This window comes from Chanodichthys erythropterus, chromosome 18 (assembly GCF_024489055.1).
Source record: "Chanodichthys erythropterus isolate Z2021 chromosome 18, ASM2448905v1, whole genome shotgun sequence".
Classification (NCBI taxonomy): Eukaryota; Metazoa; Chordata; class Actinopteri; order Cypriniformes; family Xenocyprididae; genus Chanodichthys; species Chanodichthys erythropterus.
Window position 1 is genome coordinate 9,159,730 of NC_090238.1, and position 27,897 is coordinate 9,187,626.

At 45.9% G+C, this 27,897-nt stretch overlaps 1 protein-coding gene and 1 pseudogene across 1 annotated transcript in view; both read left to right on the plus strand.

Annotated features, from left to right (window-relative positions):
• kif6 (kinesin family member 6) overlaps positions 1–3,204 on the plus strand; it is a 452,839-nt gene extending 449,635 nt beyond the window's left edge. Inside the window, exons 21-22 of the mRNA XM_067366883.1 lie at positions 2,973–3,088; positions 3,185–3,204. Coding sequence (XP_067222984.1) covers positions 2,973–3,088; positions 3,185–3,204 — 136 coding nt within the window. The remainder of the gene's footprint in view (positions 1–2,972; positions 3,089–3,184) is intronic.
• Positions 3,205–15,455: 12,251 nt separating this feature from the next.
• LOC137006184 (uncharacterized) lies at positions 15,456–17,373 on the plus strand (annotated as a pseudogene).
• Positions 17,374–27,897: the final 10,524 nt, after the last annotated feature.

A 27,897-nucleotide genomic window follows, 5' to 3' on the forward strand; every position in this document is an offset into this window, starting at 1 on the left:
GCCGTAGCCCACCGCCCTTTTACGGTACAATGAAGTAGGGGCTGTAAAACCCCGACTTCATATCGGCTGGAGGGACCGGCTTGATTGTACCCTTCGCCAGGAGGACAACAATCTCCACCCGGAGAACAGGAGCACTGTCCAACGACACCTGAGTGAAGTGGACAGCCCTGAAGACCGGGGGACGCCGGGCGAACTGAATCGCATAGCCGAGTCTGATAGTACGAATGAGCCAACTGGACAGGCTGGGGAGCGCTATCCACGCTTCCAGACACTGAGCCAGCGGGACCAAAGGCACCACAGACGCACCGGGGGTGGGGCAGCAAGGCAGAGAGGGACCCGACTCGGACGGCTTGAGGGCGGCCCGGAGTGGGGTCGGACTCTGCGAGGCAGCAGTGTGCATGGGAGACGGCGCACGGGACGCGGTCTGCACCAACACACTGCCACCTGCTGGCGAATGGGGAGGGAGCTGACACCCCTTGTTGTGACCTGGAGTTTGAGGAAACTGCTCTTTTTGTGGCAAAGTGGGTACCGCTGGACTCCGGAGAGCCAGCGGCGGTAGATGGACAGCCGCCACAAAATCCCCCCCGGCCCTCCTCCGGGGGTGGGAGAGCAGATGGAATACTCTCCCAAAGGGCAGGAACCTTCCGCTCCAGGTCGCCTGTCTCAGGGCCGAGTTTTCCCCGACCGCTTGCCACCTGGCTGGCAGAGACGGGCTGGGCACCACGTCCGCGCCCGGCACCCTGCTGTTTGGCTGGTGTAGGCTGCTGCTTTGCCAACTTAGCAGGGGCGGAGGAAGATGCAGGCGGGCGCCCTCGGCGACGAGCGGGCTGAGGCTGAGTCACGGGCGGCTGGGTGGAGGCAGCAGCGGACCGCCGTGGCATGACATGTCTGATAGCCTCAGCCTGCTTCTGTGCAGCGGAGGACTGTTGGGCACAGCTCTCCACCGCGTCGCCGAAAAGGCCGACCGAAGACACGGGGGAATCCAGGAACCGATGTTTGTCAGTCTCCCTCATGTCTGCCAAGGTCAGCCAGAGGTGGCGTTGCTGGGCTACCAGAGTAGACATCGCCTGGCCAACAGAACGCGCTGTCACCTTCGTTGCCCAGAGGGCAAGGTCAGTGGCAGCGCGCATCTCCCCAAGCAGCTGTTGGTCAGGACCTTCCTGGGGCATCTGCGACAGCGCTTTTGCCTGATAGACCTGCAAAAGGGCCATCGCGTGCAGGGCAGAGGCAGCCTGCCCACAGGCACTGTAAGCTTTCTCAGTCAGACCGGCTGAGAATTCACAGGCATGGGACGGGAGACGCGGCTCACCGCGCCAGCCAGCGGCCGTTGGACACAACTGCGTCGCAACAGACCGCTCGACTGGTGGGATCTTCGCGTACCCCCTGGCTAGCCCGCCGTCCAGGGAGGTGAAGGCGGACGAGGGACCAGGCCCTGTACGAGCCCCATGCGGAGCTTGCCAAGACCTGGTCACCTCATCGTGTACTTCCGGGAAGAAAGGCATTGGGGCGGGACGCTGGATTTGACCAGCGCGACCCCCCGCCAAGTACCAATCGTCCAACCGAGATGGGCCGGGACAGGGTGGAGGGTTCCACTCAAGCCCGACGCACAAGGCGGCCCTGGAGAGCACAGCCGTGAGCTCGGGATCCGACTCGGGCAACGCTACCGTCCCGGGCGGCAGCGCGTCCGAATCCTCCCCCGAGGACTTAGGCTCACCTTCCGATGCAGCGATCGACATCCGATCCGCCGCCAGCACACCAAAGGTAACGGCTGGACAGTCCGTAGAGGGCCCAGCGGAAACCAACGGTGGCACGATGGGTTGCGGTGCTGGTGAGGCGGCAGGGGCCCGAGGAGCGTTTCCGCTCGGCGGGGAAGCCCTGACCGTAATCCTCCGGTCACCCTTCCTATACAGCGCCGTACCGTCATTCCGGTTCCCGGGGCCGGAAAAAACGGTCGTACGCGGCATAGGAGAGGGGACCCCCGCTTCCTGAGACTTCAGGAAGGAGAGTCTCGACCTCAGCATCGCGATGGGAACATGAACCATCCACAAAAGCTGCTTCAGCGTGCAGAATGCCCAAACACGAGATGCAACGATTGTGCCCATCAGCAGGGACCAGGGAACGACCGCACCCATTAACGCACAGACGAAATGACATACTGTCAGGGTTCGTCTGTAAAGCTCTTTTAGAAGGGGAAGTCAACTCACTCGTGCTGAAGCACCCAGGGAGCGACGCGATGTGTCAGGTACACCACTCCCTGACACACCGAGGAACCGGCCCAAATCGCTACACACGCACACACTCTTTGTGTTGCTGTGAAAACAGCAGTTTTCAAGCTTATAGCTCAGCTCCTCGGAGACTCGCGACCTCGCTGAACGTGCCCTTTCACCAGCACTGAAAGCTCGCTGTAAATCCTCTTCTGAGGCAATGTTTTAGAATAAAACAAACGAAGAAAGGAGTCTTCTAAAACAGGACACCAGTGAATGGCTCCGAAGCGAAAGACAGAGTGCGATTGCATCTGCTTCCTATTTATATACACCTGTCGGGGGCGGTGCGCATTATGCAAATATCGCACGCCAATTCCATTGGCTTGTTTTAGTTTACACGAAGATGATAGGGCTCTCTAAGCGATATCCCAATTCGTCGGTCACTACTGACGTACGTCGAACGTGACCGACTGAAAGGGAACTGAAGTTTGGTGTAAGTGCTACTGAAGTGGCTCAGTATAGGAGAAAAATCTAATTTTGAGAAAATGGCCTTTTTGGATGTTTTCTTTCCACTAGTCTGAGGAAAAAAAAACACTTTATGAAAAGCCCAAAATCTCAAAAACAGTTTTTGCCTGTAGTGTCTCACCTTAAGTACAGTAACTAAATACATTTACTTAAACACTTTACACCACTGCTGATAAATGATGGAGCCACTATGTAACCGATCCTAATGATAACTCATGTATTAATTTGCTTATTGTTTTACAGAGCCTTGCCCTCAGCTGACCTCTCATTTACCTCTATTCCTTTAATTGGAGATAAACAGACTGATGCCGATATACAGGCTTTCATTAGAGCCAGACACAACCTGCTGAACAACACAGGTATTATTCACACACACACACACACACACACACACACACACACACACACACACATATACGTCTGTCTTTGTGAATACATTCATTGACACAATGCAGTCTGTTGCTCCTTACCCTAACCTTATCCATCACGATTAAGTGCCTATCCCGAACCCTTACCCTAAACCTACCCTTAACCTATATATTGACCTTATTACTAAAACCAAGTCTTCACCATCAGGCCAAAAAAGAGGTAGCATAAAATGAGGACTGGCCAAAATGTCCTCACTTTACTCCCTTTGTCCTCAATCCACTGATCTAAAACTCAAAACGATAGTTGTATAAGTATACACACTGACCTAAGGAAACTTTTTTTAAATATTAAGGAGAAATAAAGTGAATGTAGTACGTTTTTTTTTTTTTTCAGTTGCTAACAAGCATTGTTCAATACTGAAGCCACATTTTCAAAACTCTTGACACATTCAGCAAAACAGAAGTCTATGTCGACCAAACTGTGTATAATTTTTCATTGCTTTCACCAAAATGCATTAAATGACCATGTCCATGAACACTTTTACTTCATCTGCAAAACACTATATTTGCAGCACATTTTTCAAATGCTAACTGTTTTCAAAACTAATAAAACTCATTCAAATCAGAATGATGGCAAACTGTGTGCATTTCTGCAGGAATTATATTGAAATATAAAATCTTAGCAGAATATTTACAATGAAATTAAATAATAATTATACCAAACACAACTAAGTACAATTTCAGCTGAAAGCCAAACAAAAAAGACATATTGGTGGGGAAAGAAAAGTGGTAGAGAGAGGGAGGACTAAAACCTTAACAGTACTGTACATGCGTACATCCATCCATCCAGTAGTAGTATGCGCACATCCCAACACAACTTAGAGCAGATGCCCGATCATCAGAGCCACTTGAATGTCAAAAAACAAAAATCGGCACACTGCCAATGCTGCTCTCAAAATTTATCAAAAAAGACAACATTTAGACCAAAAAGGTCTTCGTCAGGTCAGACAAACAGTAAATAATCAAAAGATGACAATTTCTCATAATTTTATCAACATGGTCAATCACACCTGATACAATTCATTAAACTAATAACCCAATCAACACAAGTAACAAATAGAATCAAATATATACACAAAGAAAAAAAAAAACTCACAAAATCACAAAAAAGGTTTTGAAACCGTGTAGGTTTTTTGTTTGTTTGTTTTTTTTTTTTTTTTTTTTTCAAAAAGCAGACAGATGCTCAACTGAGACTTTATTTAAAATCAAGGCAAAAAACGCCTTGGGTTACGAGTGTAACCCTTGTTCCCTGAGTAAGGGAACGAGACGCTACGTCAGTGACGTGATTTTTGTGTTCGTGAAGCACTATTGTATCCAACCAATGAGAGAACGTGACGTCAGAGGCGGGCGACGTCGCGGACCGGAACCTACAAAGCATGCCCAGAAACAAAGAACGCTAGCTTCTGTGATATGTCTGAAGTAAGCGCTCCAGGCATGCTGGAGGTACGGCAACGTGACGTAGCGTCTCGTTCCCTTACTCAGGGAACAAGGGTTACACTCGTAACCCAAGACGTTCCCTTTCGTGGGAACTATTGATGCTACGTCAGTGACGTGATGGGAACGCTGTCCCCACTACGCCGTGCCTCCGAGTGCCTGGCTGCTATCTTGTAACACCAAAGCACCCGGAGTACTACTCACATTAAGATTATAAAATCTGATGAAGGTGTGCTGGGATGACCATCCAGCAGCGCCACAAATATCCGCCAAGGAAACTTCTGACATGTGAGCTCCTGAAGCAGCCATACCTCTAGTTGAGTGTGCCCTAACATCCAAGGGGCATGGACGCCCCAGGGCTTTATACGACAATGAGATGGCCTCAACCACCCATTTACTCATCCTCTGCTTAGACGCTGGGCCCCCTCGACTCGGGGACCCATAACATACAAATAGTTGGTCTGATTTCCTCCACAGTGCCTCGACAGAGCGTCCGCCCCCATATTCAAATATCCCGGAATATACGCCGCCTTTAGCGAGAGTAATTTCCCCTGGTTCCACAGGAGGATGTGACTGACCAGTTTGCATAGTGGCCGAGACCGCAGTCCCCCTTGGTGATTTATATAGGAGACCACCGTAGTGTTGTCTGTCTGAACCAACACATGGTGGCCCCTCAGGTCGGGGAGGAAGTGCTTCAGAGCCTGAAACACTGCCAGCATCTCCAGCCGATTTATGTGCCAGGAGAGCTGGTGTACCTCCCAGTGACCTTGAGCTGAGCGACCACTCATGATCGCTCCCCAGCCCGTGAGGGACGCATCTGTCGTAAGCATTACGTGCTCAACTCCCAGGCATTTCTCACACATCTCGTGTGTATCTCCCTCCACGATGAATCGCGGGCAAGGAGGTGCACACTTAGTGAATTGCTGGCTTTTCTCCGTCATTTTCTTTATATATATATATATATATATATATATATATATATATATATATATATATATATATATATGTCTTTTATGTGTCTTATTTCACTTGTTAGAAACTCTTGTCCTCAGACGAAGAGATCACTTTCCGGCGAGATGGTAGACAGACAACAGTAAATAAGACAGACAAGATACAAATAGCGCTTACTGAAGACAACAGAAGCTAGCGTTCTTTGTTTCTGGGCATGCTTTATAGGTTCCGGTCCGCGACGTCGCCCGCCTCTGACGTCACGTTCTCTCATTGGTTGGATACAATAGTGCTTCACGAACACACAAATGCAGAGGATTCCCATCACGTCACTGACGTAGCGTCGATAGTTCCCACGAAAGGGAACTAGGGTGAGCCACATGGCTCTGGGCCTACTCGATGCCACAGACACGTCAGGTTCCACCTACGCACTCAATCACCAGAGTTCTAATCACCACCACCTGCACGTCATCACCACAGCAATCACCAGCACTATATCTGCCACACTCACACACACAATCATTGTCCGGTCTCGTACGTATCACAGACTAATGTATACTTACCTCAAGGACTCCTATCTGCTTCTTACCTGCTTCCAGTGTCTCCAGTGTCTCCAGTCTTCTTTCTGTGTGCTTCTCCGTGTGTGTGAGTGTTCCCCGTCTTCAGTCATCTGGGTTATCTTCCAAGAAATCCATCTACAAACCACAAAGGACAGTATCATTCTCCTATCATCTCATCAAACTCTCCATTTACCATTTACTCACCTGATTTCTGCTGATATCAATAAAACTGCCATACTTGCTTTTACATCTGCCTCCGTGCCGTCTGTATTGTAACAGAAGACCGGACACAACAAACGACAGGATATCAGCATGAGCCAACTAGACCCATTCCAGGAGCTCGTAGACGCGCTGCACCGAGCACTCACTCCACCACACCCTCGCCATTCCATCACCGGAAAGCCCCTGAGCCGCAAGAAAATCAGTCGTTGTGTGGGACCGCTGCAACTCCGTGTCGGGATACTACACGTCGAGGATATTCATCTGCTGGTTCTCAAGAGCTTACGGCAGTTCCAACTGTTTCTCAAGGCGGAAAAATGCTCCTTCCACCAGTCATCTGTCTACTTCTTGGGATACTTCATCGATCACAGTGGAATCCGGATGGACGAGGGGAAGGTTGATGCCATCAGATCCTGGCCCACACCTACAACCATAAAAGAACTCCAACGCTTTCTAGGCTTCGCCAATTTCTACCGCCGATTCATCAAAGGCTACAGTTCCATCGTCTATCCATTAACCAACCTCCTTCGTCATCAGCCCAAGTCTCTGTCCTGGTCCGAAGATGCCACACAAGCCTTCGAAGCCCTCAAACACGCCTTCACCACCGCTCCCCTCCTCGTCCACCCTAACCCTGACCTTCCTTTCGTCGTGGAAGTGGACGCATCCACCACAGGAGTGGGAGCGGTCCTCTCCCAGCAGCATGGGGAGCAAAGTAGACTCCATCCATGCGCCGCCTTCTCCCGTAAGCTCAACCCGGCGGAGGTCAACTACGACATCGGTGACCGTGAGCTCCTGGCCGTCAAGCTCGCGTTGGAGGAATGGAGGCATTGGTTGGAGGGAGCCAAACACCCCTTCCAAGTGCTAACCAACCATAAAAACTTAGAGTATCTCAAGGCTGCTAAAAGACTGAACCCTCGTCAAGCTCGCTGGGCTATGTTCTTCTCAAGATTTGACTTCATTATCTTCTATCGTCCTGGCTTCAAAAATCTCAAGGCTGATGCCTTATCCTGTCTCCATGCTCCTGACGAGAAAAATGAAACTCCAGAACCCATTCTTCCAGAATCTCTCTTCGTGAGTCCCATCTAGTGGTCCGAGGAAACTCTGCCCTCCTCCAATGCCTCCAACCACACTCCGCCGGGTTGCCCGCAAGGACTCCAATATATCACCCATACACGACGCACTCCACTCATCCACGCAGCTCACTTATCACTTGGCACTGGTCACCCGGGGGTCAATGAGACCCTCTCGCTGCTGAAAGAGCGCTTCTGGTGGCCCAACTTGGCCAGGGATGTCAGAAGGTACGTGCAGGGCTGCAGGGAGTGCGCCATCTCCAAGAGCCCTCGTCATCTGCCAGCCTGGGTGCGAGGGCCCTTTCATCGCTGCTTGCAGCTTTAATTCTTCTTCTTCTTCTTCTTCTTCTTCTTCTTCTTCTCCAAAGTGAATCGCATTTTAGAGGGCCTAACCGTGCTCGAAAACTCATGAAAATTTGCACACGCATCAGAAGTGGTGAAAATTTACGTCTGTTATGGGTTTCGGAATTGGGCGTGGCAAAATGGCTCAATAGCGCCATCTAACGTACAGCCCTTGTCGCTACATTTCACTAGGGTTTTGAAATTCGGTACACACATTTATAAGCCCAATACCTACAAAAAAGTCTCTTGGAGCGAAATCCGAAACCGAACAGGAAGTCAGATATTTTGAATTAATTCACCGTTTTTTACATTTTCAAGACATTTTACTTTAACGAACTCCTCCTAGAGCTTTTATCAGATCAATGTCATATTTGGTGTGCAAAGTTTCATGAGTTTTCGAGCACGTTTAGGCCCTCAAAAATGCGATTTACTTTGGAGAATAATAATAATAATAATAAACGGAGCAATTCCAATAGGGTCCTCACACCATCGGTGCTCGGGTCCTAATTAAAGCTGCAAGCAGCGATGAAAGGGCTGTCTCACCCGGGCTCACCGCCACCTGTTGGCCTTAGGAAAACAGTGAACAGTGGTCGACATGCATGTAAGCGAATGAATACAGGAGAATTATGCCAAAGTCGTTTCGAAATGCCACACTTCCTGCTGCCAACAGGTGGCGCTTAGACCTTAACCAAATATTGCGATATAGATGTGTTCAGGCCAGGACTGTTATCAAACACGTGAAGTTTGGAGCGGATCGGACATCATATGCCTGAGTTACAACAACTTCCTGTTTCATGGCGTTAATAGCATACATTAGCACTTAGCCAAGTGTTGCATGATTTAACGTGTTTCTAGTATGTTTGGTACTTTGTGGCATATTGAACTGTGGTTCTGGGAGGGAATTACAGTGTAAAACATGCCATTTCCTGTTGCCAGCAGGTGGCGCTATGACTAACTGAATATTGGCATACAGATATGTTCAGGCCAGGACTCACACATGTGAAGTTTGGAGCAGATCGGACATTGTATGCCTGAGTTACAACGGCTTCCTTTTTCATGCCGCCACGACTTTGACAAACTTTGTCATGCCGCCACGGACACGCCCTTCAGCGAAAACTCTAGATCTTCGCAATTTATTGTCACAAAGGCCTTTAGATTAGACTGACCAAAAATGACATTGATCTGATTAAATCTCTAGGAGTCATAGCGCCACCTGTAGGCAACAAGAAATGACATGTTTTACACTGTGATTTACACTGTGATTAACCACAATTTGAACCAGACTGTAAACATGTTTTTTTTCTGCTGTAAACTTGGCCTCTTTAACATGGGACTCAATGAGATTCTGTTCTCTTCTGCAGCCTGTCCCTAGCGGCCAGTCAATGAATCGCAGTTTCTGTCACTTCCGTATTGGCTTCACGAGAAACTGGGGGAGGTTGCAGCTTGGTTTCACGTTAGTATAATGCAAACTGCCACAGTGCGCACGCAGCCTGCTCCGGTCCAGAGATACAATAGCCGAAAGAGGATGATACGTGCAAGTCAGCACAGACCACAAAATGTATCGGACACATTTGAATTCTACACAGAATGCTTTATTTTAAAGCGATATGAATGAGATTAGGAGGATAAATGGTTAGAGTTTAGAAGGAAAGTAAACTTTATCAAACTCAACGGCTCTGGCTGAGCTGTAATTTAAACAAAATGCTATTGGCTATTTAAAAAAAAGGGGAGGAGGAGCTGTTCAATATGTCCCGCCTTCAGTGGAAATTAAAGGGGTGGTTACATGCGATTTCACTTTTTTAACTTTAGTTAGTGTGTAATGTTGCTGCTGGAGCATAAACAGTATCTGCAAAGTTACAGCACTGAAAGTTCAATGCAAACGGAGATATTGTCTTTTAAAGTTATGGCAGTTTGTGGGCGAGGCCATGTGGCACAGTATAATGGAAGCAGAAGAGTTGTTTACACCAAATCGGCAGAGGATTGCAGCGGATTCCTCCTGCAATGTGAGCTGGTCCTGGAGATGCAATCGCAACTTTACCCCACAGACACCTCTAAGATCGCCTTCATAATCTCACAGCTACAAGGAAAAGCTCTCCGTTGGGCAGACGCACTCTGGATTCAGAAAGGCCCCATGGTAAAATCATATTCTGCCTTCGTCTCTCATTTCCGCAAAGTCTTTGGAAAACCCCTTTTGGATTCATCAGTCGGTGAGAAACTCTATAATTTGAAACAAGGATCTAACACTGTGAGTGATTATGCCTTGCAGTTCCGTACTCTGGCCTCCAGCAGCGGATGGAATGAACAAGCCCTCATCACTTCCTTCCGCCAGGGGTTGGAACCGAAGTTGCGGTTGCATCTCGCTGCATACGAGGACAACATCGGCCTCAAATGCTTCATCCAACTCGCCATCCGTGTAGGCACTCGTATGCAGTAGTGTCTCGAAGAGCACCAGGGCCAGCCACTTCCTCAACATCTCCTCCGTCGGTCCGAACCCGTCAGCTCCCTAGAACCAGCCAACGAACCCATGCAAATAGAAAATTCTCGGCTCTCCCCCACTGAACGACAGCGATGGCTAACCCTGAATTTGTGCCTCTACTGCGCCTCTCCTGGGCATGTACTCTCCGCATGCCCTACTCGCCCTCCAAGACCTCTGGTGAGTGCCATCCTTCCCTCCTTACTCAAGATGACGTCTTTCAGCGACGTCTTCTGCCTGCAACGAGCCTCCAAATTACCTCCACACCGGCCATGGGACTGCGCCATAGATCTGCTACCGGGTGAGCCAGTGCCACGGGGAAGGATCTACCTCCTATCTGTGCCGGAGGAGAAGGCCATGGAGGACTACATTGAAGAGGCCCTAAAGCAAGGATACATCCGTCCGTCTACTTCCCCTGCTGCTTCCAGCTTCTTCTTCGTGGCCAAAAAGGACGGAGGATGGAGCTGCATACGAGGTTCATGAAATTCTGGACTCCTGGCGCCATGGTGGTCTCCTGGAATACCTCGTAGACTGGGAGGGCTACGGGCGAGAGGAACGGTCGTGGGTCCCGCGGAACGACATCCTTGATCCCAACCAGCTACAAGCCTTCCACAACAGCCACCCGGACAGACCTGCCCCACTCCCTCGAGGTCGGCCACCACGACGTCAGGGTCCTCGGCCCTCAGGAGCGGGCCGTGTGTAGGGACCCGTTCGACAGACGTTACCAAATGGCTTTATCAGCCAGAGGCATGATTGAACAAAGCTTCATTTGGTCCAAAAGATCCATTTCCTGACAGGAAAAACCTAGCTTTTACAGAAGTGATGACGTGACTTCTTTTAACAAAGGACTCTGTCTAAAGGACTTCTTTGCTCATCAGCAATAAACTAATCAGAACCCATCACGTGGGTCTGATCACATTAAATCTATTGATTCTCTCACAAAACCCTCTTGTATTATCGGACAGAACAGGAAAACACCCATCAACGGATTTAAAGACAAATCTGTCCTATCAATACCTCCCTTGTGTGACCGTCCATCGTGACCCGGTTACCCATGACTCCGGTCAGAGTTTAAACTATGCTTAAGGATTCAATCTTGAATCTCAAAAGGGACAATTGTCTATTACTTAAAGTATTAACTATATCCAGAATAACATTTGCTATGATGTGATTACTAATATGTTGGAGTCAATGCTTTATATGTTTGTAGTCCTGTATGCATCTTCTTTCTCTTATAATCATTGTTTTAATTAGGTCAGTCTTGTAATATGTGTGTAAGAAGTGTGTCGTGTTTGAGCTCTAAATGCAGAATTTATAATTCTCTGTAATTCTGTGTGAATTAAACATTGAAATTCAGTATCAGGAAAATATTAAGAAACTTTATAAAGTTGTTAATAAAACAGGAGAATTTTCTGCAGACATCACGCGATGTGATCAATAGACAATAGACGAGGCGTGTCTAATCTCCGTAGCAACGTCTCATTGGAGGATCGCATCCGAAGGATGGAGCCAGAATTGCTCCTTTAAAACTATGCTGTCCGAACAAGCTAACAGCAGTTGAGAAATATGAAGTAAAGTCAGAGTCAGAAGCTGGAAGTCAGAAGTCGGTCAGAAATACTTTGACCACGGCTGAAAAGTTGCTTGGGTCATGCTGAACAGAAGAAGTTGAGAAGATCCTTTATCGGGGCTGATTTTCCATCTAACAGCCGCCGATTTCAACTACGAGCCACGCCGCTGATCAACAGCCGTCACATTCAGACTCCACAACCCTCGGTGAAATATCTGACCAAAGTCTCCCAAGAAGAGAGCTCAAGCCAGACGCTCAGATCAGAACAGCTTCACCAGCCAGCAGCATCCTTCAAAGCTTCCGCGCAACCCACAGGGCTTTCCCGAGAAGACGTCACCTGAAAGACAGCCAATCCAGAACGCGGGACTCCGCTGTACACGAGTCACGGAACAACCCGATTACCTCAGCTGTCAGAGCAAACGCAGGTACAAGCAAACTTCTCTCTCTCTTGCTGGAAACTGGTGAAACTCCTTTAAACCTAAAGAATCAAGCCAAAGCTCTGCTTTTGTGATTTTTCCTCAGGTTATAATTTAAGTTAGCACTGAACTTGGGACTTTTCATAACTCATCAACTCCTCGAATGTGTGTACATGTATGTATGTGTGTGTGTGTTTAGCCTTAGTTTCCTGTAATCATTAGAAGTAGTCAATAAATATTGTTTTGATTTTCACATATACGAGTTTTTTGTATTGTGTGTCAAATTACTGCCTTAAACTTAAGATCAAGTTACCTCTTGCTTATAATAATATAATAATTATAATAACAATAATCATAATAAAATATTGTTACTGTTGACCACAGAATAATATTTTATCCAGAATTGGTAAAATACTCTAACCTCAATTTTCGCTGGACGAATAATTGATGAAGTGTTAAATATTAATTCTGAATCATTTACAGTGAATCATTTACAGTTGATTCAATTCTTATTCCCTTTAACAATTAAATTGAGCTAATAAATGACGTAAGGCTAAGGTACATTACATAATGGTGGAGAATGCGGACAGTTTAATCTAATTTGTACACAAAACAAGTAACTTGTGTGATTGTATCTTTTCTATTGGTCCGGAAAATAGATTAGAAACAGAAACGAGGCTTTTTGATTGTCATTACAATGATTGCACATAAGGCGCGGTGGATGAATGAAATCTGAACTCGAGTTGTTTGTCTGTACGTTTTGTTGTTGTTGTTAAAACTGCAGTAAATGAATCTAAGATTGTCTGCCAAGACAAAAGGAAAGTCGCCTTAGAGCGCACCAGGACAGAGTAAGCGTGTTCCTTGCTTTTGTTCTTTAGGCCTTGTAGCTAGTGGATAATATTGCGTGTTCCAATGTTATTTCAACTAAGCTAAAATCCCTGCATGGTTACATTAGAGAGTAGCTACCTAATGTGCCGCCTATATCCGCTCATTCGTGAGATGAGATATTAATACTCTAAACACTATACGTGTCTGAGTTTGATTTGAATGGGATTATTTTTAAAATTCTTGATCAAGTATTGTTGCAGTAAATCTTGCATGTTGTTGCGTGTCCAGAAACTGACACGAATTCAGATTGCCGAGATCTCAGTAACGTTAATTATTAATTGCAGAAAAATCTGTGGATTAATGTGCCTCACTCTAACTTGAGGGGGTTGTTCAGCTCTGAAACGCAAGAAGCTGAATGGTTCATTGTGAATGAACTGCGCTGTCAGTTCAATAATTATTGTGCTTTTATTGTTTGTTATCTGTGTGCAAAGAGTATAGAACAAGTGTATTCTTTGTTGTGCGTTAGTCACCACGACAGTGACAGCTGTAACCCGGAAGCCTTAAGAAACATTTTCCGGGACAACCTTTAAGTGCGCATGCGCAGACTGCCAGCGCCATATTTAACTGTGTGTAAACAAAGCCTAGCATAAGCTGAGCTAGCTAAAACTAGCGCGGTTGCATTACAGTCTATGTAAAGCTAGTAGCATTGCTAAAGAGCTAGTGGCTAGCATAGCATTTTGTGGTCTGAATGCAATGTTGCAATGTTGGAATGACTTCTTTCTTACTGAACTTAAATTCACTCTAGTGCTTTCACCTCTCTCTCTCTCTCTCTCTCTCTAACTTACACATCTTATCTTTTCTCATCTCCTCCCATTTGAGAGAACGTGACAAATGTTAAATTAATAAACCTGTTTTTTTAATCTCATTTGTTGAAGAGTTGTCTCTCTCCTAAATTTGATCTTTTGGGTTTTAGCAATTAGCAATCATCCTGATTACATTTAAGGACATTTCCTGTTATTTGTAACTGCTCTTACTGATTTTAATGACATCTGGGAATATGAATTTTTGATTGGGAATTTTAATTCGATTTCAATTTTAATTGTAAATCAAGTTCATAATCAATTTCAGTTTAGCTTTCATATGGTATGGATATTTGTGGATTAATTTAATTGTAGTTCCTTACAAACATCTGGCAATTTTAATCATTAACTAATCATTATTTCTTTGAAATTTTAATTTCATTAGTCATTAATTAGGATTTGGGCTTCCCTAATTCAGATGATACTTGATTAATTAATTTGATTGTAATTGCTCTCAATGTTTAATGCTGAACCCAATACAATTTTAATTCACAACTTCCAAATTTAAATTCAAAATTCATTTAAAATAAAGTTTAGTCTCAGACTTTCACTCCCTTAGTCTTTGATTTAATTCATTTATTTAAAGGAACATTTTGGGGTCTCCCTCAATACTTGGGTCAGTTGACTTCTGCTAGCGCAGTAAGCCAACCCCCTAGGTGTAGCGACTCCCTAGCGCCACCACTCTGTCAACCCTGTAATTTTTCCAAATTTTGGGAGCAAAACTTCACTCTCTTCTCTCTCTCTCTCTCTCTCTCTCTCTCTCTCTCTCTCTCTCTCAGCTGTCCTCCTCTGGTTTGACTACTGTTGCTGGTTTTTGGATTTGTACCTGTGAAAGTCGTAAAAGCAGAGTGTTTGAGAAATATTTAACAAATATTTGGGAAACGGAACACTTCTTTCAAAATTGTATGACACTCACTTTACCTTCCCTCCTCATCCTGTTATCCTACTCAGCTTAGGCTCAAGCAGGTTGACAAGGAGACTGGTAGGCGTCCATAAACCCCGATCGCGCATCTAGAAACGCTTCATGGTGCATGGTTGTCAATCCTACTAGCTGAGAAACCAATACTGTCATCGTTATTGTTTTTCTTTCACCCCGGAGGGAATTTTAATAACAATCACAGTCCTGGTACTTTGAAATCTTTTTCAAAACCCCTGTCTAGAACCATCCTTCTAAATTAAATTTTACAAAACTCATTCTGCAAACGGTGTTAAAGACAAAAACTTCATTTTATAGGGAAACTGGAAGCACCCCATTATTATTCTGCTCTTCGCTGAATGCTATTCTGTTTGTTTCGTGCTTTTCTTTTCTTCTGCTCTTCTCTAGCTGTGCTACCTGTGTGTGCTTACTGATTCTTTTCGCAGAGACTCCGAGTTAGAAGCACATCCACGAGAGGACCACAGTCGAGAACCAGTCTTACCTGCACATTTACACACTCATTACTCATTCCCATTAGCCCACACTTGACATTGCACCCTTACACCTTTGATTTGCCCTGCTTGTTTGTTTTGTTTTGTTGTGTTTTGTTTTGTTCTTTTCTTCAAGGTCTGTGTCAGTTTAGATCTCCCTCGCAGTGCCAAAACATGTCTCGCTCAACAGACCCTGCTGGACACTGGGAGGACCTGGAGACCTGGCTAAGTGTTGTAACAGACAGCATCCTACCTAAAGCCGCTGAAACACTAAAGCATCAGACACAGGACCAGCTGGATGACAACATAACAAGCCTCATGAAACAAGACCCAAGCCAGAGCTACAGTCACAAAGAACTAGCCAAGATCACCGGCTCCTTAAGCCACACACTCATCGCCACCCTCAAACTGAGCGACAGGCAAGCCGCCCATCGCCAGCAGGAGCTGACACATGCACAACGACGCATCGAACAGCTGGAGCTGGAGGCTCAGGAACGACAAGAAGGGCCTGATGAAGTGGAACAAGGCGCAAAAGAGGAGATCAACAGGCTAAAAGAGACCCTAGCAGCTACTACGCAAGAAATGGAACGAGGCAGAGCAGACTACGCTGACCTCTCCGACAAGCTACAGTACGCAGAACAGCTACTGGAAAAAGCAAAGGCTGACTTCAGAGACAAGAACAGCCGAATTAAAGCTCTCGAAACTCACCTGAATGAGTCAAGAAATGAGGTCAGCCACCTAACACGTCAGCTTGACTACATCAAAGAAGAGTCCGACAGTATTAAAGAGGAACTCAAGCATGCATATGAATTGCGCTGTGAGCCGTCAAGAACACGTCGGACACCAACTTCACCTTTGCCAAGCAGGACCGGCTCCCTTGTTCCTGGACTGGCACATGATCAGAAGGGGGCAGTGCCAAAACAGTCACCAGCTCCCTCCGAAGAATCCTATCTCCCCACTAAACTAAAACAATTTGCTCCAGCCAGCCACAGATCATCTCATGGCTTGGACCTCAGAGACCTTGACAAGCATGCTAGAAACATTGGCAAATTCACTCCAAATGTGCCAGGTAGTCCGAAGGTTCAGAGTTCTCTGCAAGATATTGACTTCCATCTGGAGATGAGACCCAATGTCACTGACAAAGATAGACTTTATTTGCTCAGAGCCACATCCAGCTCTGAAGTGCGCAGCTTCCTGGACTGGCAGCCTGCCCACACAAAGACTGATTACCACCTGCTCCGAGAAGCTCTCATTAAAGAGTTCGCTGACCCTGAGTCAGAACAAGGACTAGTGGCTGCCCTGGAAAGGTCGCCATGAATCTCCTCAAGTCTTCTATAGCCGACTCAGGCTAGCGTACTTCGGGTCTCGCAACGAACAGAATATGGAGGAAGAATTGAACTTCAAAACTCTCTTCCTGAGAAACCTCCATCCTGGGGTGAGCCACCATCTTGGCGTCCTTGCCTGTCCACGCACAATGAGTGCTCAACAGTTAAGAGACTTGGCGCACAAAGCTTACTGCAAACAGAAGATGGCCTTAGAAAAGGGCACCAAAACCACCACAGTTCTTGACTTCAACACACAGAGTCAAGGGCTGGCCCTAGAGGGCACCCAGCATCAAGACCTTGCCAAGCCGACATCCAAAGAGTGGAATGCATCCTCGTCCAACAGAGAGTGGGACTCCCACACTGGTACTCGACCTAAACAGAGAGACAACCGCTGGGATGGACCACGTGGACGATAACGCTCACCTGGACGTCACTGGGAAAATTCATGGAACCAATCAAGACCTCATGAGAGTCATTGGGAGAAAACTTGGAATCAGCCAAGCTCATTTGGAAACCCCAGAGGAAAAAGCTCATGGGAATCCAAGGGAAAACGACAAACACACCCTAGAGCAACCAGCCCAAGGAATCGACGAAAAAACTCACAAAGATTCCAAGCTGACCGAGCTCAAAATAAATCCATACCAGAACAAAAGACTTCACCTTGTTTCGACTCTCAAGAGCTGATGAAAATGATGATGAAAGAGTTCTTCCAACGAAAGGAGGACGACCGGAAGTGGGAAGAGAAAAAGAAACCAGATTCATCCTGACTAGCGGCCGGACGAGATGGCAGCGACCACCTGACTCAACACACCCCAGAGAACAGCACCTCATCTCTCTCCCAGAGAACCACAAGCACCATAACTCCAAACGGACAAGAAGTCCCACCTGAACATCCCACAAAACAGTCAGAAACTGATCCAACACCTGATGGGTCAGATCACAGCAGCATCCAACAAACGCCTGCTGTGGAAACCACTCCAGTTCCTGAAAGTGCTGTCTTGGTCGTCTGCCACTCCTCCGAAGAAAACGAAATAAATGCTGACATCCTACCTCTCTCATCCCAAACTCCAGTCCCACAACTCCTGGGTGATCTCATTGAGAAAGGTATAGCGAGAAAGTTTCACCTCTCCGTTATCATCGAACAACACATCAAGGTTGAAGCCCTCCTCGACACTGGAGCTGACATCACCCTGATGTCAACAGAACTCCTTGAAGAAGTCCAAAGCAGAACAAAGAGGTCTAATGGAACCTTTAAACTTCAAAGGTGTGAGCTAAACCTCCAAGCATATTCCCACACAGGCCTACAACTAAAACATGTGGCCCCAATTCACCTAACTGTGGGACCAATGAACCTTGTTCACCCAGTATACGTCTCACCACTCAACACATATCCTCTCCTCATCGGGAAAGACCTACTTAACCGCTTTGAACCCTTAATAGACTTCAAGCGCCTGAAGATATGGACGCAAGTCCATGAGCCTCTGCCTCTCCAGTCAGTAAACTCCAACGAATCGCAGTGTCAAGTCACAGACACCACCCCCCATCTACTGACTGACGATACAAGTTCAAAACCAAGAGCAAGTTCCACTCCAAGCAACAGGAACCAAGACCCATTTCTCTGCTCATTGCAAGCATCTGACTCAGACTCAGGTTCCCTCAGAATCATGACTGCCATAAATGTCCAAGACATATCAGTGCCTGATGCAGCATTAGCCCTGTGGGCTGAAAACTCAGCTATCAGCCTGAAACTCTTCAGAACATTGAAGCAGACAAATAAGAGCATACCACACATCTCAAAGCATAGCCGCTTCCCTCTCAATCCTTGGTCAACAACCATGGCTACCTCCAAGATCGTCTGTGTTGTAGACATACGATGGAACAACAGACTCTTGACTCACTACCTCCTGGTTGTCCCCAACCTGCCTCATGACATTTACATAGGAGCAGACATCATGGTCCGTCTCAACGCCTGCGTTGACATCGTGAATGACGTCATATGGGCTCCCTTGTCACACCAATTGACATCTTCAGTCAACCTCAAGAATCTTCGATCTGGTCAAACAATACCAGATGCATGCTCCATGATCAACGAGCAAGAAGCCACAATCCCCGCTTACAGCAAGAGTGTCAGTGTCCGCCTCAACATGCGACCTGGCCAGACCCTTAACAGTAATCTAGGCTTCTTCCAACCTTCCAGGACCTGCCTAAAATTAGGACTGACCTTGGAAGCCACACCTCTCATAGAAGTGTCATCTCGTGCTGTGTCTGTGTTGTTCAACAACTGTACGGCCAAAGACATCAATGTGCCAAAAGCCAGTCACCTGGGATGGCTCATCAACCAGGCGTTCCATGACTTTGAACTGACAGTTCCTGTCATCGGCCTCATACCAGCCGAACTAATTTCAGATGAATGTCACAACAATTTAACTTTTACAAAGCCCCATGAGATCATCGCCATCACTTCTATTCTGCCGGTGCCTAAAGAAAGCGTCTGCCGATCAGAACTTGCAGATGACACTCACCTCACCTGTGTCAACACAGACTACAACAGAGTCACCTGTAGAACAGATCGTCAAGGCCCACAGTCCCTCAAAGGACTCAGAGGAACCCTACGCCGGGTTCAATGCACAAGCCCAACAAATCCTGAGCGAGGCGGATGCCCTCCACAGTGAAATGGATCGCCAAGGACTTAAAGAAGTTCTGTGCAAATACAAGGACTCCTTCGCAAAGGATTCCCTGGACTGTGGCCTGACTGATATCCACATGGTGCGCATCCCAACTCACCCAAATGCACCACCGACATTTGTGCGGCAGTACAAGATTCCAATAGCATCATACGAATCAGTGCAAGATATCATTGACTCCATGCTGCAAAAGGGGGTCATCCGACCCTGCAACAGCACCTACTCCGCCCCGATATGGCCAGTCCTAAAGCCCAATGGCAAATGGCGGCCCACCATTGACTATCGCAAATTAAACCAGCAAGTTCCCTTATCGCGATGGCCTATGACTCAATTGGACCAAGAGATTCCCAAAATCAAAGGCTCCACGATCCTATCCACACTGGACGTCGCCTCAGGATTTTGGACAATCCCTGTCCACCCTGATGACCAACACAAATTGGCATTCACCTTTGGCAATCAACAATTCACCTTCACAAGGTGCCCCTTCGGCTATGCCAACTCCCCAGCTGAATTCAACATCTTTCTGAACAAAGCTTGCCCCGACGCCAGAGCCAGAGGCAACCTCATCTATGTTGATGATATCCTTATGAAAAGCAACAATGTGGCAGACCACCTCAAAGAAATCGACCATGTCCTGAACCAGCTGTCAACAGCAGGAGCAAAAATTGCCCTCCACAAAGGACAATGGTGTAAAACCAAGGTAAATTATGTTGGCTTGCTCGTCGGACGAGGCGGCATTGAACCGCAGTCCAGCCGTACACAAGCGATACAAAACATAAAGACGCCCACTAACATCTCTGAGCTACGAAGCTTTCTGGGAGTGTGCAACTACTCACGACAGTTCATCGAGAACTATGCTGACATCGCACGACCACTGACTTCCCTCCTGAAGAAGGACAAACCCTTTGTTTGGTCGGAAGCCCAGGACACAGCCATGAGCGAGCTCAAACAACGCCTGTGCTCCGCCCCATGCCTGGCCTACCCCAACCCAGGAAAAGAGTTCTATCTGGAAGCTGGATTCTCCAATCATTGCCTCAGTGCAGGTCTGTACCAGCTCCACGACAAAGACAAACAGGTGGTCGCTTATGCCAGCAAAACCTTGCTTCCCCCAGAATGCAAATACTCAGACTGCGAAAAAGCCTTGCTTTGCACTGTATGGGCCATTCAGCGTTTCTCCAACTACATTGGAGCTCAGAAGGTTATCATTGAAACGTGTCACCAACCAGTGACCTTCCTCAACAGCCAACGAATCAGGGATGGCGTGGTAACCAACGCCCGCATAGCTACATGGTTAATGACGCTCCAAGGACGAGACGTCGAGGCAAGATATGCCCAAAACCACAAATCCTCACTGGGAGACGGGCTAGCAGCCTGTCAGAGCTGTTCAACAGACACGCTGAATACCTCAGCAGAAGCCAAAGAACCGGCACCACCGCAACTGACAAACTATAGGTACTTCGAGGAGAATGTGTGTGAAGGCATGCCAACAGCATATGTCGATGGTTGTTCCTACAATCAACAGGGCAACTTGAAAGCAGGAGCAGTCGTGGTCTGGCTCAACAATGACCCTTGCCCACCACAACAGTTCAAGTTAGGCCCTCACTCATCACAATATGCAGAAATAGCAGCCATCCTCATCACCCTACAACTGGCCGCCTCCCATAACATCAAAGAACTCCTAATATGTACTGACTCGAACTATGCCCGTCTAAGTTTCACATGCCATCTAGCTGGATGGAAACAGAATGGATTCAAGATAGCTAACAACAAGCCTGTCAAACATCAGGAACTTTTCCAAGCATGCGATACCATTGTCACCACACATGACATGATCATCTACTGGAAAAAGGTCCGCGGTCATTCACGCCAACCAGGGCAAGACAAAGATCTCAATGACCAAACCGATGCCCTTGCCTGCATCACATGGAGAGCCTTGGAACTTCCCATCCCTCCCACCCAACCCTTCAGTTGCAGCCATAACCCGCCGCCAGCACGCCATTGGCGCGCAAACCCCCGCCTCCTCCCATGTTGACCTCTCACCTCAGTTCGCTGCTGATGATCTCCTCACCCTCCAAGCATCGGATCCCATGCTGCAAACCATTGCCGCTCACATTTCCGACCCGATAACTCATCCCATTTCCACCTCCGACCTATACAAGTCCTCTGATCTCCGCCACCTACACTCTATCAAGCACATGCTGCATCTCACGGACGGCGTTCTCACATATGTCCCTGAGCCCCTAACTGTGCCAAAGCTTGTAGTTCCTCAGAGCCAAAGGGGGATGATGCTGACACACGCCCACGATGCACCATGCGCTAGACACCATGGTGCCAAGGCCACCTATGAAACGCTCAAACAAGTAGCATATTGGCCTGGCATGAAGCAAGATGTGACGGAATACGTAAAAGGATGCCTGGTGTGTTGCCAGTTCCAACCGGCAAACCCAAACCACAGAGCACCACTACAACGGAAAGGAATGACCTTCCCATGGTCAGACCTCCAAATAGATTGGGTAGGACCCCTGCCACGGTCAACACGGGGTAACAAATACTTCCTCACCGTGGTTTGCGAATTCACAAAGTGGGTAGAGTGCCTCCGGGCTCCCAACGATACAGCAGAAACAACAGCCTGCCTGTTAATGAACCACATCTTCTCAAGATTTGGACTGCCTCTAAGAGTCAACTCTGACCGAGGAACCCACTTCACCGCTGAGGTTATGCAGGATGTATGGAAACTCCTGGGCATACAGGCCAAGCTTCACATAAGCCATCATCCAATTTCCTCAGGGCAGGTCGAACGGGCCAACAAGACAGTGGCAAGCATGTTGAAGAAGTATGTGTCCGCCAACCAAAAGGATTGGGATATCAAGCTCCCTCTGGTACTGATGGCCATCAGGGCCACTCCTCACCGGTCTACCGGAGTAGCCCCATTCGAAATGATGACAGGGCGACAAATGACACTACCACTACACCTGCTGTACCAACCTGGTGACATGAACCTTGTCACCGCCTACACCACTCACCAGTATCTGGAAGAGTTGCATCAGCACCTGAGAGCGACTTTCGCCTTCGCACAACAAAACCTCCAAAGAAGCGCGGAAGGTCGTAAAGCCTACTACGACAAAAAGGCTTCTTATCAAGAACTCAATGTCGGAGACGAAGTGTGGTACTACAGCTTTGCCCAGCCAAGGCAGAAAGCTCCCCATCGCCTGTCAAAGAAATTCCTACCTCACTGGACAGGACCACATGAAATCGTGGACAAGCTCTCACCTGTCGCCTACCGAATCAAAATCAGACAAGGCCGCAATGAGCCCGTCCTCCGATGGGTCCATCGAAACCAGATAAAGAGGCACCAAGGTTCCAACCGACAGGAAAAGGGGTAGGTTCAAACCCACTGACACAGACCGACAATCCCCTACTCTACACCAAACTAATGACTTTGTCATTTTAGGGAAAGTTCTTTTATTTTTCTGGTTTTGTTTTACACAACACTTACACATGCTCCTCCACAGCACTGCTAGGAACAACCTCTAGTAGAAAGGAGTTGCTTCACACATGTGACACTCACTTTGCTCTAGTAAACTCAGTGTCCTTGTGCCTCTTTGTGTTTTCTTTTCTCTCTCTGCTTTCCCTTTTTCCTCCTTCACTATCATTAGTCTTCCTCCTCAGTTGCCCATTATCGATTTGAATAATGTTTACCGGCTCAAAGACGTTGTGAATGTTTGATTTTGGCAAGGGAACACCTATGTCAAAGTACACACTCCTGAGGTCGTGGCGTACCACGACAACAACAAACAGTTGTACCTGGCCCCAAACCTAAAAATGTGTACACTCATTAAAGACATTCATTACCTTTGCCCGAGTAAACCATTCGTATTTGATAATACCGAGGGCTTCTGCGGCCTAGAATCAATTAGACCCGACACTAGCTGCCACACGCATTATCCTGCCTAACCAAACTCTCTGGATCAATGTCCCTAAGGGCTCGATCCTCCACATCGACGATCTTGCAGTGTATCACGGCGATGAGCACTAGGCTGAACTCGAAATCTCACCGTACTTCAAACAGCATTCCTTCGTCCTCGATCCAGAATCGGAAGAGAGGATCAGGGAGGAAGGAACGCAACTTATTGATCTGACTCCTGTCGACACAGCCTTAGAAGCTATAGCTCGCCTTCCGCCCGCTGGCGTGTCGTTCATTCGGTCTTGGTCTGCTGCTGACACAGCACTTTGCATCTCTACTATTGTAGGATATATTGTGACCTTGACACTGGCCTGCATCTGTAGCAACGTCTCATTGGAGGATCGCATCCGAAGGATGGAGCCAGAATTGCTCCTTTAAAACTATGCTGTCCGAACAAGCTAACAGCAGTTGAGAAATATGAAGTAAAGTCAGAGTCAGAAGCTGGAAGTCAGAAGTCAGTCAGAAATACTTTGACCACGGCTGAAAAGTTGCTTGGGTCATGCTGAACAGAAGAAGTTGAGAAGATCCTTTATCGGGGCTGATTTTCCATCTAACAGCCACCGATTTCAACTACGAGCCACGCCGCTGATCAACAGCCGTCACATTCAGACTCCACAACCCTCGGTGAAATATCTGACCAAAGTCTCCCAAGAAGAGAGCCGCTCAGGCCAGACGCTCAGATCAGAACAGCTTCACCAGCCAGCAGCATCCTTCAAAGCTTCCGCGCAACCCACAGGGCTTTCCCGAGAAGACGTCACCTGAAAGACAGCCAATCCAGAACGCGGGACTCCGCTGTACACGAGTCACGGAACAACCCGATTACCTCAGCTGTCAGAGCAAACGCAGGTACAAGCGAACTTCTCTCTCTCTTGCTGGAAACTGGTGAAACTCCTTTAAACCTAAAGAATCAAGCCAAAGCTCTGCTTTTGTGATTTTTCCTCAGGTTATAATTTAAGTTAGCACTGAACTTGGGACTTTTCATAACTCATCAACTCCGCGAATGTGTGTGCATGTATGTATGTGTGTGTGTGTGTGTGTGTGTTTAGCCTTAGTTTCCTGTAATCATTAGAAGTAGTCAATAAATCTTGTTTTGATTTTCACATATACGAGTTTTTTGTATTGTGTGTCAAATTACTGCCTTAAACTTAAGATCAAGTTACCTCTTGCTTATAATAATATAATAATTATAATAACAATAATCATAATAAAATATTGTTACTGTTGACCACAGAATAATATTTTATCCAGAATTGGTAAAATACTCTAACCTCAATTTTCGCTGGACGAATAATTGATGAAGTGTTAAATATTAATTCTGAATCATTTACAGTGAATCATTTACAGTTGATTCAATTCTTATTCCCTTTAACAATTAAATTGAGCTAATAAATGACGTAAGGCTAAGGTACATTACACATGGGAGGGGGGGTACTGTCACAGACACGTCAGGCTCCACCTCCCTGCAATACCCACGCACTCAATCACCAGAGTTCTAATCACCACCACCTGCACGTCATCATTCCCGCAATCACCAGCACTATATCTGCCACACTCACACACACAGTGTTTGTCCGGTCTCGTTTGATATACAGACTCATGTATACTTACCTCAAGGACTCCTACCTCTCCAGTGTCTCCAGTCTTCCTCCTGTGTTCCTCCCTCTGTGTGTGTGAGTGTTCCTCGTCTGCCATTCTCCACCTCATCAACCACGAATTCCATCTACAAGCAACAAAGGACAGTATCAATTCCCTATCATCACATTGAACTCTCTATCCACCATTTACTCACCTGCTCATTGCTGAATTTCAATAAACAACCTTACTTGCTTTCACTTCTGCCTCCGTGTCGTCTGTACCGTAACAATATACAAAGAGCAACAGCTAGACAGTTAGCTAAATTCTAGTGCAACAAACACCAACAAACGTCTATGTTCATAGACAAACATTTGTTCATGCTATAAATCAAATGCTACCTTTACAAAAATGCGACTACTCAGTCATGTATTCGGCTACAGTAAAACTTTAATCAGGATAAAACTGTATATTGAAAGCTAAAAAACAGCAGTGATAGCATATTTAAACACTTTAACACAAATACAAAATGAAATACCATTCATAAACGTCCTTTAAAAGCCGCGATTGGAGAGGTTCTGCTTTTTCCTTTTTATCTGGGTCTGATTCAGCTCAATTTGATACAGCAATATAGACGCCATTATTTACATTTTGACTGAAGCAACAGATGGTAAGGGGCGTGGCATTTCCGGACGCTTCATCGAATCATGATACACTGGGCCAGCTACCAACCTGCTAACCAATCTGAGCACATTGCATATTTCGGAGGGAGTGGCTTCATAGAAGCAGGAAGTCAAATGAGCCGTTCATATGACATTGGAAACAAAGGTGTAGAATAAAACTAAAATATATGAAAAATAATCCACTTCCAAGCCACTTCAGTGAGCCTCTAATAGTCTTGTTTGAACTAAGTTTGTTAATCTTGATTCAAAGTCACTAGCTGCAAACTTTTATTCACGGAAGCTTTGTGTTAATTACAAGTGAGTAGAGGTGTAAAGTACTTGAGTAATTTTACTTGATTACTGTACTTAAGTATTATTTTTGGGAATTTTTACTTTACTTGAGTACAATTAAAAATCAATACTTTTTCTTGATTACATTCTTTAAGAAAAAAAGTACTTTTTACTCCTTACAATTTTATTTACAGTCAAAAAGTACTTATTTTTTGGAGATCATTGTATTTTCCCTTGCTATTTCCATCGCGCTGATGCCCAGTTTAATTTAAATGTTATTTATTCAATGAGATTCGTTTTCACATTCCATGAAATTGGTCAGACATGTTCATTGGTCCTTTGGAAGTGACCTTGACCTCAAAGAATATACAAGAAGCGACTCTAAATTGAACATTACATTGCAACACCGGCACCCAGCATTTCCGCCATTTTGGTGTGAAAGCGACTTCGCAGCCCACTAGTTTCTATGGCGATATCAGCTGCTTTGTAAAAAAACTAAACAAACAAAAAAAACATATATTAAAGCTGAAATTCAACCTGAATGATGACAACACAGTAGGGCTGGATGATTAATTGAAAAGTAATCGAAACTGAAATTCAGAACCTCTAACTGACGTAATTTTCCCATGTCGGTTATTTTGTTTTTTTAATACTGTTAATACTTCCGACTTAAAAACATAGTACAGCGTATGAGACTTGCGTCTTCACTAAACTTTGGCAGTTGTATGTTTTATGCTTTGGACATTCAAGCGATTAGACAATCGGATGTGTATTATTATATCGAGCTAACGCACTCGCATTCGCACCTGCTTTGTGGCACGAACACTCATACAAACAGTAGCTGCGCAATGCGTGAAGATCGCGCACTGAGAGGAACACAGAAACTAGTTGTCAGCGCTGTCCAGTGATTTATGACAAAAGTAGCTTAGAAACTTAAAAGTTATTATAGCATATGTTTTTTCTACTTTTGAAGGAACTATTTACAACCCACAGCTTCACAATTAAAAGAGAGACGTATGATTAATTCATACACGCAATCACTCGTACTGGTAGCCTACAGTACTGATTTATCTTTATCTGATTTACAACGAGCAGAAATCTGTAATAAATGTTACAAACCATAGATAAAATAACTGCTGAAAGTGAGCTGTGTCAGATCGCACTTTCAATAGGAAAAAATATCCCACCTTTATTTACCTCATATTTACAGTACAAACCCTGAACAATGAGTGCAAAAAATAAATAAAAAATAATCGTTCATTAATCGTAATCGAGGTAAAATGTTCAATTAATCAAGGTTTTGATTTTAGGCCATAATCGTTCAGCCCTACAACACAGAATAAAATACTATCACTAGTGATCATCAAATCCTTTTTACAGTTTATTTTACACACTTTGTGTTTAAGTCTTCCACTTTCTTCACAAAACCTTTGCTTTCTAGAAAAGTGTGAATTATGGGATAACGGACACAGCAATGCATCATGTATTATAAGATCATTATGTTTGTAGCGTGATCCATTACAGTTTTTTTTTCGATTGCTAAACGACAGTGAGCACAACTGGAGCTACATGTGCAAAACTCTAACTACAGTCTGCACTACCAACAGTCACCTGAGCTAAACAGTTAACACATGGCTCAAAACAGGCTCAGTGCAGCCAAACACTATGCACAACCCTCACTGAGATAACACACACTGTCACTCAGAACACACTGAGAGTAAAAACACTAGCATCAAACACCAACACAGAAAATACAAACTTTTCATCTTTACAGTTTGAACAGTTTCAGTGACTTCATACAAAGTAATATTTTCTTCAAAGAAAAGAGTGACATTCTTTCACATGATTTATTTAAATTTTTAGAACATAATTCTTTAAGGTAAATGAAAATTAGCAGTTTGCTTCAATAGTCTGTAGTAATTTACGGAATTACAGTAATGAGTTACATTATATATATATGTGTGTGTGTTCACTAACAAGTCTAAAACAAGACACCTGCTTAGCCTTTCAGCTGAAATTGCAATGTTTGAAAGGCACAAGGCTGAAATCTATTCTGTTTTCAATGTGTGGTTCACAGTTTTGACAGCAGTGTGTTAGCATTTGAACAAAGTGCTGTAA